The sequence below is a fragment of the Dendroctonus ponderosae genome, unplaced genomic scaffold (genome assembly GCF_020466585.1).
Source record: "Dendroctonus ponderosae isolate FM_Combo_2020 unplaced genomic scaffold, Dpon_F_20191213v2 Dpon_F_20191213_1, whole genome shotgun sequence".
Lineage (NCBI taxonomy): Eukaryota > Metazoa > Arthropoda > Insecta > Coleoptera > Curculionidae > Dendroctonus > Dendroctonus ponderosae.
This window is the reverse complement of record NW_026017110.1, coordinates 56,097,541-56,111,896: the sequence shown is the minus strand read 5'-3', so window position 1 is coordinate 56,111,896 and position 14,356 is coordinate 56,097,541. Positions and strand designations below refer to the sequence as shown.

General features: G+C 34.8%; 1 protein-coding gene across 6 annotated transcripts in view; it reads left to right on the top strand.

The window, feature by feature from the left end:
* LOC109537911 (forkhead box protein P1) overlaps nucleotides 1-14,356 on the top strand; it is a 164,978-nt gene that overhangs the window by 72,886 nt on the left and 77,736 nt on the right. For all 6 annotated transcript variants that reach the window (XM_019904866.2, XM_019904862.2, XM_019904863.2 and 3 more), the window contains exon 3: nucleotides 5,123-5,245. In XM_019904866.2, coding sequence (XP_019760425.1) covers nucleotides 5,135-5,245 — 111 coding nt within the window. In that variant the 5' untranslated portion in view covers nucleotides 5,123-5,134. The remainder of the gene's footprint in view (nucleotides 1-5,122; nucleotides 5,246-14,356) is intronic.

Sequence of the window (14,356 nt, the reverse complement as noted above, 5' to 3'; positions counted from 1 at the left end):
ACGTATAATTGAGATCCATGAAATTTTATCATTTGCTCTGTTTGATAGGGGTAGCATTGAATGTAAAAATTTATTGATTTTAGTGTACGTAGACAAGAACAAGCGCGCTCAGTAAAGTGGGAAAAAGATCGTTCGTCTACCGATCGTGTATAATATAAATTGCAGGAGTTTTTGCTCAAGAAACCCCGAAACGTATTATCATAAATAATAAGAATATAAGAAAATAAAAGCACTTTTTTATGTTTCGGCACATTTTGGGGACCCCAACGCCTTGCGCGGGTCGTTAGATACATTCGGCCTCAATTCTTCTCGCTTTTCGAGTGTTTCACTCCCTATGAGCTCCCCACATACCCCCTTGACAACTTCCAATTGTATGTGTCCACTACTAGTTGATACAGTATCGGATTTAGCTTCTACTTAATTCAATAATATGGTTCTTTTACAGAATGAGTTTGCGAAAGCTGAGAAATCCCCGGCTTTTCGAACAACTCTTCATTGAACAGATTTAGTTCGATCATAATGTAACAGTTTAAAGTTATTATACCTAAGTATTTGTATTCTTAAATTTACGTTGGAGAGCGCAGCTTCGTTAAATGCATTTTTTTAACTAACATTTGCAAATAATTAGATGAAATGGCTCAAAAGAGATATGTTTTGCGAATGTTCATTAGGCGAATTCACGATATTATACGTCGATAAACGATATTAGAAGCTGTTTGGTACGGAGTCGAGTAAAAATTGAATTAAATACTGCTCTGCTCTGTCCTTTTTACCCATTTGAAATTGTAAATAAGAAGTTGCTAGCGGCCAGTTTCGATGGCCGTTTTCCCACTTTATTTGACGTCTGTATGAATGGACCTGAAAATAGAAAGTCAGTAATCAACTGTCGTAAACGACTTCCATTGTGGCTCATGTGAAAAATGGCTTTTTTTGGCACCCTATCAGTTAAACCCTGCATTCGGTCTTGAAATTTGATTACTAAATACTTAAACAATAATTACTTATTTAAGGCTATACAGATTTTATAGCTACTAATTAATGAAAATTAGGTCTCAAAAATATGTTTCGATGCCTTGAGAGCTGATGCTGAACTTTCAATTTATTCGATTGACTAGAGACAACGCAAACGAAGCTGATTGACATTTTCAGTGAAGTAAGCAAATAATTGCAAACAGGGGTTGACCGTTTTCTTTATTTAGGACTGAAACTGACAATCGAAATCTAAAAGTTTAATATTACTCGATAGTATGTGTAAGTAATCTCATTGACGTAGAATTGGGTCCGTCAGCTTTTCTGTTAATTCCAAATTATAGAAGACTGTTTGGGCGCGAATATACTGGTTTGAAAAGTAGATAATTGAACTAGGATTCATCCATCTCAATAACTCTTATATAAGCGAATATTTCCTCCTAAAGTTCCCCTAAAATACGAAAACATAAATAAACGATATATTCAAAATACTCTTATTTGGTGGAAATAAAAAAGTGGTTATTATATTTTCTCGGTAGTGTTGTTCCGATGGGTCCAAGTTAGGGCAAAATAATTATTTTATGGAGCGTCACTTCTAAAAATGCAACCCTTGATAGTCGTAGCGATAAAGCTCCCCTGTTTCCCTTAAATTATACTAAACTGATGTTTCATTATAGAAAGATTTAAAGGGCTTCCTTAAGGGTTGCAAGCCAATGTATGATTCTTTTGATTTGTTTTAGATGAAACCCACGCCTTAGCATCAATAAGCGCATATTTATTATTTTCATAATTTGGTAAACATTGCCGGTTTTCAACTCGTTTAACTTTGCAAGGTTTAATTGCATTTGGTTCTTTCTGAAGTAATTTCACTGATATTTCATACTTATAGAAGAACAGTCCGTATTAATGTAAGCTGTAGTTAGAATGCATTAAAATTGATTATGATATTGCATTTATAATAAACACAACCGTTTCTGAAATGCATATATTCATCAGGAGTCACTTAAGACATACAGATTGAAAAATCAACATCAATAGAGAACGTAATTTATTTTTCGATTTATTCGCTGGTCTAGTCTGTTTATTTCTATTTTTCAAGTACTTCTTGAGTTACTAACTTTATTTTTTTTTGATGACCATTCTAGAGTACTTCCCTAATGCTGGTGGCCCTTTGCATATCAGAGGTCGCATATCGTAATATTTATTATTTTAATATAATTTTCGACTAGTTTCAGGCGAAATTTTTGTATTGCGTGAATCTATACAGTATTAGTTTTCGCGAAGTTTTTCCAATAGTTGTTCACTCCTGTTTCCAACATTGCCTTCTCCAGATTGAAGAGGCCCTGGTATTAGTATAATAAAGTGAGTATTTGAACCTGCTCTGTAATGCTGGAAGAATTGTAAAACTTTTTACCTTTCCATTCAAATTTTATCTTACTTTGTTCGGTATCATTGACTTGATTGTAATAATTTCACGCTGTGAGTATAAGATAAAAAAAACCTCCCTTCTTTCTCTTAGTTTCAGCTGCTTTTGCCATCAATTTAGTTTTGTTGGTTTATTGTTAAGGAAATTGAATCGAATAACTTGTATTCTCACATCAGATCTCGACTTCTAGTTTCTTGAGTCAATTCTCATGTTTGTCTATCTACACGCTTTTGCTATTTCTCTTACCAAAACCTCTCGTTTTTTCGACATTACTTCAAATTTGATTTACCGTAAGATTCATATATATACGGAAATAGAACTACAGTTCTTTCTATGGCCTTTGTTCAAATAACGTATGACCGTCTTTTTTACAAGAATTAGGTATTCAGGGGTTTTCAAGGGTGACAAATTAGTAACTCACTGATAAGCGATCTCATACAGGGCGTCACGTACAGTAAATGTGTTGAGTTTCAATCGCCAGAACTTATTTTTGATAGGTAATCCGAAGTGACAAATGCCGCTCGAATATCTGTTTTATAATATGTTTTAAACAAAAAAGGTATACTTATATGCTATCCCTAGGATCAATTATTTATTTTTTTTTGATTTATTTATATGGTTATGACCGATTTTTGGCCTAGTCCAACATCTCTAGCAAGACGTCTAGTCCCCACTTGCGGGCCACGAACGACCTCTCCTAAACTTCTAATGCCAAATTTTCGTGTGTTGCTGCACATATCCGTCTTCGCGTTTTTTGCTTTAAACTACCAGTAGTGCAACCTCTGGTTTAAAACCTTTTAAACGCCATGTGGGATTTTGGATTGTTAGGTAATCTTGGCGCTCACAATAGCGTAGCTTCTTTGTAATTCTTTCTGCACTCTCCCAAAACTAACAACCTGCCAACTTCTATATTAAAATTATCTTCCTTGTCTAATTACAATAACTTGAGAAAAAGAGCGTTATAAAGTCAAACTTCTCAATTAACGCTCGCAGTTTACGCGTTGCCATGTACATGAGACAATTTCATATTTCTATATCAATAAAACTTAAATTATGTATAATTCCGTAACCAGATGAGCAGACGATGCAAAAATTTGTTCCCATATGTGGTTTTTCATGTAGAATCAAATTTGAGAATAAAAAAAACATTTCATTTAAAATTTCAAAGTTGCCTTTACCTCTCAAAGAGAGCGCTTGAGTAGAATAATAAAAAATATGCTAAAACATGCCCCCCTACGTATCTATTACTTTTCAAAATTTTTATAAATATATTGCAAATTGTCTCTGAGATACAGCCTTGTAACACTTAAAAAAAAACTCACCCTGAGTAGCGTATGAAGAAACTATCGAGACAAATTCTTAACAAAAATTAAAATATTGTTTAACAAACGTGTGATTAAATGTATCGAAGTTAATGGACGTGATTTTGAGCAACTTTCGTCGAACGCTGCATCTCACCAAATACTTTAATTGTAAATATGCAGAAAATTGTTGATCAAACAGAAATCACCTAAGTATATAGATTCTTTGTTTAGAAAACTTCGGATAACAGATATTCGGGTATCCGGGGTATCAGTTGTCCCTTGGCAGAGTCATCAAAACGTTAGGGCGAATTTAAAGCGAATAATTTGGCGAGAGCTACCTTGAAACGGAGCTGATATCAAATGGTCACTATCAAAAACCCCTGAATGATTTTAGTATAAAACTCCCAGTTGATCGTAAGTTATTTAAAAAAGATTAACCGAAAAATGATAATTTGGCTCTCCATTTTTTTATGTTTGCGCTGACTATTCTTCTAAAATAAGTTGTGCTAAATGGTATTATTTTGAAACCATAAATCCGTCGTTAAATGTTTTACAATTATTTATGAGACACCCCGTATAAGGACATCACGAAGAAACGGTGCGCTTTATTAACTAACAAGAAATACTAACAAGAATTATATTTCTTTCCGGCTTGAAGGAGAATTGTGTCCCAGAAGCAATAGCTTTTGGACCAGAAGCTGTTGATCAGTGTTATTTGCTATTGTAATAAGTAAATGTCTACATGTATTCCAGTGTTAAATATACATACGACAAGAAATAATCTAAATACATGTCACTTGTTAGTCATTGCCCACTCACTAAATGTGTATAGTTACCACAACGTACGCAATTTATTCTCCATGTTGCGACTAGCTTTGAGCTCCTCTATCAAAAAATTCTCTTAGCGCAATGTCCAATTTTGTCTTAAAGAGATTATATCATGCAATTTCTTCAAATACTAGCTCGATTATCGCGAGACATTGCCCTGGTAAATCTACAGATCTAAAGGAGTTATACCGCAAGCAACTTGCTATTATTTTTTGCTTGCTTTTTGGTCATGTGTAACTTCAATACAAATGTAGATATGTATTATATTTGAAAGTACATTTGTTGCCCTTTCCACTCATATTCATTAAATTATCTATTCAGCATAATTGAACAACGTTAAACGAATTAAAATTCAAACGCTACAGTTAGTTGGTATTTTGTCCCAGTATTTGTATTAATTGCAAACCTTATCTATTGAATGTGAACTATTGATGTTTTTGCTATTTTCTTAGAGAAGGATATCGTTTTCACATCGATAGATAACCTAGCTAACCTTGAAAGACTTTGATGAACTACTGAAACTGTTGATTGAATTGATGTTGTAGTAACTAGGATAGTAACATCGCTCTCTCTATAAGCTCATTTTTTCTTGCAGGATGATGGAATCATGGATCAGGACATGATAGACGGAGATGGTGCTATCAACTTATCAACATCACAGAGGCCGTCTGCTGCTACGTCGCCAAATGACAGTGTGCATCAAGATGACGTAGAACAGGTAAGTTGTTTTCCTTAAATCTTATCCTGGCCATTGCGCAAATAAAACACTACAAATCAAAAGAGCTGCACCCCCTCCCGTTGCTCGTCTGTTCGTTTTATATTTGGAGACATCTGGCCAAAACGCTTTCAATTAAGATGAAAAATCCAGTGCATTAGCACGCGAGAGACGGGAAAGGGGGGAGTTTAAAGGGACGCGAGGGGTGGTTTGGAGTGGTGTACGCGGGCGACTGAAAGGGTGGGATAGCTCTATTTTAGACAACGTCTGATTAGAGCGGACTGAGCTGAATATAGAACCGTGTTCCAGGCACTTCGTTCTTCAATTATATATTTTTATTATCGTCTCTGATCGTGGCACTGTCATGTCGTGTAAAAAGATTCGGAATATAAATTGCAAAACTTGCGTTTGTTAATAAACTATTTATTGCTTGGCCAGCCGATTTCAAAGCCTGTTCTTAAAGGCCTGTCCTCCCAGTCAATATATCTTTCACCGTACACTTTTTTATAGTACATGATCGATATTCATCTGACGCATTTCGGCCCCTTTATGCCATTTACACCATATGTTGTTTCGTAAGAGTTTTATGGATTTTCTTTTTGTTTCCATGCCTAAATCTTATTATTAAACTGACAATGTTACAAAGCAAATTTGTCTACTTTGTATCCAAATTTATTACCCATTTATTAAAATGTAACATGAAAATCGCATATTATAGAAAGGCGGTTGGGTACCATTAATTGGCTATAGAGTTTTTCAAATAACTTCTAGCCGCATACTTCAAACCCCATCCACGGCAAAATGACCTTTCAAGTTGATAGATGTATTTCATAAACTTTTCTTGAAAGTTTGTTCCCTTGTTAAAATTAAGATATTTGTTCTGCTGCTGTATAATTAGAAACCGAGCTAATTTTGCAACATTCGTTGTTTCCAGTCGCATATTTTAATCAAGGATTTTTAACAAACGCCAGGTGTCGCGCAGCCCTAATTTTTTTCGTTCTTCTCACCTCCGAACTTTGGCCAATTCTCTCGGCTGCATCTCGTCGAAATTATAAAGAGGTTTTCGTAATAATTTAATGCGATGTCGGTGAACTTCGTCAGTTCTAAATGTCGGCAACGATTTAAATTGAAAAACAGAAAGTTTTAGCTTCCTTTATTAGCAGATATTTTTCCCAGGTTCATTTCGAAGATTTTAAATTGGAAAATGTTCTCCATAGATCGATTTTGTTTCTTGATGAATGTAGTCCAAAGTTTCATTTTAAAGGTCTCATCTCCGGGGATTTTGAAGTAGCTAAGAAAGGCTGGGTCTGAGATGTTACTAGACGCTAAAAATATACGAAAGAAACTTTATTCACATTGCCTCAATATTTTTGTTAGGATTCACACCTCCATATAGTAATAAAATATTTAGAATGCTTTGGTTGCGACTTTCTGTTCAGCCTTACATGCTCGGTATTCTTTCTGAAATGTCGCTCTAGGTAGACCTAAACTCCTTTATATGCAGCATTCTGTGTTACTTTCAGCGGTATCTGGGTGCGAGGAGGGTCAACGAAATTTGCAATACTCAGTACTTTTTAAAGTGCAATTAATAACATTATCAGAATACAATCAGCCTTACCATATGCAATATGTGAAATAGTTTACATTATGTTGATTGACTTTGTTCATTTTTTTGTGCACTATTACTTCCCTGAAGTTTTTTGTTTTGCTTTTCATGGGTGTTTTTGATTTCAGTAATAATTGAAATTTGAGAGATTTGTCTGAGTTTTAAAATTGTTATATTACTTTAGAATTAATTTAATATACAGGGTAAATCAAAATTGGCGTCATTCCTTTTAAGGGGCTGTAATGTAATAGGGGCTCACTTGGAGAGTACGAGAAAAATATTGACATTTTTTTTCGATAATTTCTAGAAGATATTAACAGTTGAAAATTGAACTTGTTATTAAGCATTATTTTGAAATTGTTCCATGTTTAATTAGTAGCGTATTGGAATACTTAATCATTCAAAAAGAAAAATTACGATCTTTGCTTCAAATTACGAACATTTTTGATATTAAAAAGTTCTTTTCTACAATTTTTTGACGAAAAGTCAAAGCGGCAATGATGGTTTTTGTCATCAGCAGATACTAACAGGTGGACAGCCCTTGTCAATAATAATAATAATAATAATTTGTCAAGCTGTGACTTACTTTGAAGCTCATTTCACGAATTTGCGGATATGCGATTAGCTCTGGGGAAATGCCACAGTAACATAGCAGAAGCTGTAAGAACTCACGCCACAAAGGACTAGAATAATTGAAGATTGGCTCCAGGAATATAGTGGACGACAATACATGTTCGGGTACCCGACACAGAGGATAAGTATTGGACATAATTGCAGTAGAGCCTTCCAGGGGCACTCAGAGCATTGCACAACAACTGACAGTTTCCCCAGCAGCAAAATACCGAAGAAGGGTTACATTCGTGCCACGAATGTAAGATAAACAGAGCACAAGGACACATTAAACCAATCGCTTACTGAACACCGGTACAAATTGAGCAGGAGTTAATTAACCGCATACAAGAAGCTCCTCGAGAAGAGTGGATAATAAGGTTATTACACAAGCACTAACTTGTTTGGAGTTAAAGACTCAAATGAATGTACGTTTATTTCAAATTTCTAAACAAATTAATAATTAAGGCCTAAGGGATAAGCTTATGTGGACAATAATTGGCATTCCGAAAAAGTCCATCATTCAACGATTCCTGTTGAATTTATCGTTTGTCCTTGTCTGTTTTATTGTCACTTTCTCTATAATTTCATGGTTTCCGGAGTTTTTAATAATAACGAAGCAACAGGTATTTACGTAATGTTAATTAGGTAGATTACAGGTAGACACTTTGAAAAATTTTATTGCCGTCTTTCTAATATAGTGTTCATGCAAAATTTCTCAGTTTTTAATAAGAATTATTTTTTTTACAATTTTTTCTGTACTCCTGAAACACCGCCAGACAACAAATCCAGAGGAATGATGCCAATTTTGAATCACTCTGTACATATGCATCTGTTTGAAAAAGCGACGCATGAAAAAGTTATATCAAGAACAAAGTATCCAAAATTGTCACTATAATAACAAATGTCGCTTTAACAAACCTGTATGACATAAAAGTCTTGAGAATTACATGTTTCGTAAATGTGAAATATTTTACGCAATTGAATTTATCCTAAAACGGTGTCCTCCTGAAAATGGAAAATTGTTTAAGTGCAATCAAAGTTGGACAGTAAAAATTAATTTTTCCTTGGTTCAAGATATATCCCAAACACGCTAAACATCAAACTATCAGTGGCTGGCAGTTTTGCGTTGAGTTCCTGGAATCTAGCACTGTTGTGCAAAAAAAATCTTGGCTACTTGATACTCTCACCAATTTGGTTCTCCAAAACTTCTATATTTTAAAATTTTCCGTACGTGATAATTCGGAAAATCGCCACCGTACATAGTAGGCATATGGTCTAGTGCCGCTATCAATAATTTTTTCGCCGCTGCAGTAAACTGCTTGGATCGTAAGCAGCTGAAAATTTAGCTTGATCACCCGCTATTCTGATATTCCAGTCGTCAGTATGGAGGCGAAAATACATTAGAAAATGATCTGATTTTCCCATTCGATATTGTCTGGTTGAAGTTGTGGTAATATTTTTAGGTCCCCTTCCACAAGTTACATAGTCATAATCTTTAAGAATAACCCACTTTAATCGCCGTCTATTGTGACTGAGATGTTTTTCTGATTGGTGGTCGTTTTTGAAAAACCATATGGTTGGGAAAAAACACCAAGACTAAGCTTCCTATAATGCCTTATTTTCTATATAAAGCATACCTTTTGTTTTTTACGTATTAAAAATTCTATCACGAAATAAAATTTTTGTAAGGATATAGAGTCTATATTGGAGGTTTTACTTGCCTTCCAAAGAATCCCCAATATACGAGGCAGCTGCGAGATTTCTGCATGACCGACCAGAGTGTGTCAGCTCTTAATGCTTAGAAAATATATGATCGCAGCCGCTTCTTGAGAAAAGCTATCATCCAATGACAAGAGATTTTCATCGATAAAAAAATTACAAATAAGATGCGAGGATCGGCGCGATATTGCTTTTGTATTTTGCCATTCATTCTTGGGGTTTAAGGTGTATTTTGTGTTTTCCTTTTCGCTTCGTCGCATTTTCAGAATGATATAGGGAAAGGGCAGATCTAACTTTAGATATATTATGGGTTTGAGTTTAAGGGGCGAAATTGCCAGTTAGAGTCTACGTGTAGCTCGTTAGAATTATTTGTCAAACTTTAATGTTAATGTATTGAAGATCATTTATCGGGAACAATCTACGTGTTTGAAATTATAAGGAATATTATAAAAATTATACAGTCGTTAACATACCTGTACTTTCCGTAATGATGGAGTTAGGCGATGTCCACTGTAGTAGTTAGAGCAGTTTGATATACAAAGTTTTGAATATGATAAAGAATCAAGTTTTGCTCTCAATTTGTTTCAAATTGTAGATTAAAGTAAGCGCTAACATTTGACGCAAAGCGCTGAAATGCGATGCCACTCTATGGCAATATATTTTGCCTTCCAACAACAAGGATGTGCTGCATACGGTGTGGTCCAACTATAAAAGCGCCCGTAATACAATCCCAAAGCATTTACAGTCGCCGATACATGCTTAAAAGCATGTATTCTGGGCGGGTTGAGCAGACTTCTAACAAATTAAAAGGTAGCCTATTAGGTGGCATTGGAGCCCGAGAATGCCAATTTTCAAATTCGCGTTTCTCGTCTGATTCTTTGATTTTAAATAATTAAAAAATGCCTGCTCTTAAACAGCGAAAAATTGACTATTAACCTTTGGCGCCCTGTTGAACAACCCCGTATAACTGAGAACTGATAATAGTGCATCATTTTCTATTGATTCAAAGTGGAAGCCACTTATAGTGTCGAATTAAAGATCTACGAAGCGGGGTAGGTATAAGGTTATGACCATAGGCCACATATCTCTTCAGGAGGCCGTGGCGTTGGCGGCCAACACGGCGCTCGGCAGCCAGGGAGTGGCTTGCTATTTCAAGCAGAATAAACACATGGCTGTTTTCTTTGTTCCGGCAAACTAAACAACCATCCTGGAATCCAAACAAGACCGGCTAGTCCCAAATTCAATTTAGTCTTTGCATGCGGCTATATCGCTAAACGTCAACACTGCGGACCCGACTGCTGGACTTGACGGAAGCTGCTTTCTAAGCTACGCCACAGCTGCATGCAGCCTCATACGCTCGTCTCATGTATTTGCATATGCACATTGTCCCCCACATATATTTATATTCGCCTTAATGGTCTCAATCTAAGCGTTGCCATGCAAATTGGAATTCTAGATCAACCGATCAACAATGGAGAAAATAATACTGCAGCGACTTTCGACGAATACACACGGATTTTCGACTTGCATCGAGTGACTTCTGAGGAAACAAAAGTTATTGTTTTAAAGGTGTTTCTTCCCAACCTAACCATTCAGGATTTTTACGCCAGTCAAACTAAGATGGCAAGATTTGTCGGCGGAAATTTGACCATAGTCAGCTCGTGCTGTAAACTTTGAGCAAATGGTCGCTGTTTTATGTGAAAGTTGCTGACATCTTAATATTCGTATCAAAACTTTAGCTAATTTAAAGAGTTTTGTTAAATTTTGCATCGTGGGGCCCAGCAAAACGGTACATGCTGTGGCTCATCAGGTTTTGTCCCCATTTGTTTATTAAATTAGTTTTTGTTTCATTTTGATCTTTTACTTTTAGCAATTCCACATGTCCGACTCATCTCAAATAGCTATTGATAACCAACGTATCTTCCCAAAACAAGAAATATCGGTGAAAAAAGCTACAAAAAAGGCAATCCGCAGGATATTTGACCGGTTAAACCACCATTGGATAGAGTCAAGCTGCATTGAATCTACGTTTTAGACTAAAGATCCGCGAACACTCTGTATTAAAAAAAATGAAAATCACTCGAAAACCCTTTTTTACCCCGAGATGATTTGTCTGAGTCTATTTTAGAAGTACTGTCTCATTGGTGATATAAGTATTCACTCTGATATCAAATCGCTTCATCGTCCTTTTGAAATGCGGACACTTAAGCCTCCTTGGATAAAACTGAAAATGAATGCTATGAGACGCGAAAATCCGAACCAATTTCTAAAAGATAAATAACTCAAGCGACGTGTGAAATTATGTCGAAGTTTGAGACGACTGATTCGCTTACTGAACTTCGGTCTTTAGCCTTTTGTTAGTGAAACAGATTTATATTTCGAAGAAAATGCTAGCTAGAGGCAAAATTCCTATTAATTTGACACAATGAGTATTATCACTAGAAATCCTAACAATAACTTTCCGGCTGAGTTACTTCCTAATATCGAATTAGTCTGTTGAGTAAGACATAGATGTACCTATAGAACGTAGAAATAATAAATACGCTCTCATATCGTTTTCAGAAAATCCACTTCTATATCATGAACTAGATTATTCAACTTGGCTAGATCATGCAAATTATTAAATCCTGTGGCAATTTAATATTATTTTAATTTACTAGGGAATTGAAACGGGCAGTCTGGTGGCACTTTATCACATTTGTATATAACTAAAGAAAACATGACATGCTTTTCTTTATAATATAAGAAAACTAGCCACTGGCCTTTTTGCCATCTTGGACCACATTTCTGGAAAAGCCGCTCCAGGCGAAAAGAACAATGCGTTTGGTTAGGACGATACTGAAGGGAATTGGTCACAGATCGGTCAGCAAATAACAGACTATTCTTTTTAGAGATTTTTTCATAAAATTGTATTACGTGGTTGAACTGAATGGGCAACAAAACTGTTATAGGCTAGTTGTTATTGGTTGATATATATATATATATATAGATTGTGTTCCTTATTTTTTTATACATTTATTCCAATCTACGTAACTGTGCAACAGACAAATCTGGAGTACTATTCATTATATAAATAACATTTTTATATAATTTACAGCGTTTACAGAAATAGCTTAATTTTGCACTCTGTGAATATGCTCTCAAATTAATAATTTATGGCTAACAATGAAAACGGAGTTTCTTCAGTCAAATCAACAAAACTATGTTCTTTGAGCATTATTGTGCAGCTCCAACGTGGCTTTTACTGCTCATTTTTTTAATTACTGTAAAATAAAAAAAAATTTAATCAAATTTTCAGTCTATATTTAACGAAAATATGGACTGAAATTAATTGAATATACATAGAAATATATATACGATACATATAGAAACATGTTTTCCTTGATTTCTTCAGGAGACCCAGAAGTGAAGTAAGTGAAGATCACTTTGAAATTATAAATAGTCTCGACCTAAAAAACAGCAAATTTAAAGTGAGAACTTTTTAATATCAATGCTTTGCTGACTTGATTCTTATAGGAAAGTAGTTGAGATAGCGATCTGAGTTTCCATTTCTCTTAAGAGAGCACTTAAATTACAATTTAAAATTGTTAAACACTTTTTGAAATCGAATGATATAAGAATGCAGAACACGGAAATGTGTTACACAATTGACTCACTGAGCATCTCAACTCACACGACTCTCCAGAAACACTGAAATTAATATTTATACTGGACCTAAAAGAGGTAATTGCAGTTTTTTAAATATTTGAAAATTTTTGTCGCATTTTTGTCTGAAACCCTGTCGCAACCAAATCAATGGGTAATGAAAACAAGTCAGTTTGAGCAACAAGGACCTTTAACGGCTGAAAACGTTGTTAAGACTGTGTGTTTCACAATATGGGGAAGAGCATTTACAAAAATCGAGGAATGTCAAATGGGGCAACCGTCTTTCCAATAGTTCAATTATTATTTAAATTCAACTTTATCCAGACTATAAATAATTAAAAAGCATAGTTGTATCATTTTCCAAGAAATACCTGATGATCCATCTTATTAAAAGCGTCACTAAAGTCCATAAGTATACCAATGTGCAGGTTGATACAAAATTGACGCCCAAGCGACGGCAAAACGAAAACTGATAATTAACTTCTCTCCCAGATGATTGACTTTTATGTACCAAAATGAATCTACCTATTTTGGCGTAGAAGTGGAAGGCTTCGCAAATCAAAAATAGGCCCAACCAAGACATTCAAACGGGAATTAAATCAAGAGCTCCATAAAAAAGTAATTGATGTTGTATAAGCAAACAAGTTGAATTTTAGTATGTCAAATCGGTAACGATCATTCGGGTTTTCGTACAGTAAATACTGTTTAAATTAGTTTTTGATCCTTGGAAGGTCCACACATAGTAAAAACATCAAACTTACTACTTATTGTTTTTCTTGCTTTCTTAGGTATTTAAAAAATAAAATTTTCAGTGAGATTTCCAATTTTAATTACATTCCACATTTAGTTATGGGTTTGATGATTCTCAGTTGTATTTAATGCAGCCTGTAGCTTTGAAGCACTTAGGTAACGTTTTTTGTTAAATAAAAGTTATTCACAATCCCAAGCAAAAACTATTAGTAAATTTCTGAAGTAAAAAATGTCGACCATGTTATGAACACGACTTCTGAATTTATAATATTGTTGTCTTCCTGCCATAGTGGACCTTTAATAACTTGGTTAATTAACAATTACTTTTGTTTTGTATAAAGCATCCACAAGAAACCCTCCCTCCCCTCCCTGAAACTCCAAATTGATTATATAAGGAAATGTTATATGAATATGTTATATTCCGTTTTTTTGCTGCACGGACATAAAACTCCAACAATCCATTATGCACATTATAGTTAATATTAGTTAATATTAGATTTTTTGTCTATCATGTGTATCAAGTTTCTAACTTGAAGAACAAATCTACAACATAGTCACTAAACCAGCTGTTTCTATTTTCCTTCAAAATTTTACATTTTGCCGCAATTGTTTTGCTGTTGAAAAGTAAACTGTGATTCAAAGAACCTACGAAACATAAACTGTTTTGCAATAGGAACGTGTTGCCGCCACACAATCAAATCAGTTTATGTAGAATGTTAAACCCTGAGTATAAAATCTCCGTCTTAAACAGTGGTATAAGATTGCAATTCACAATTGCTTAC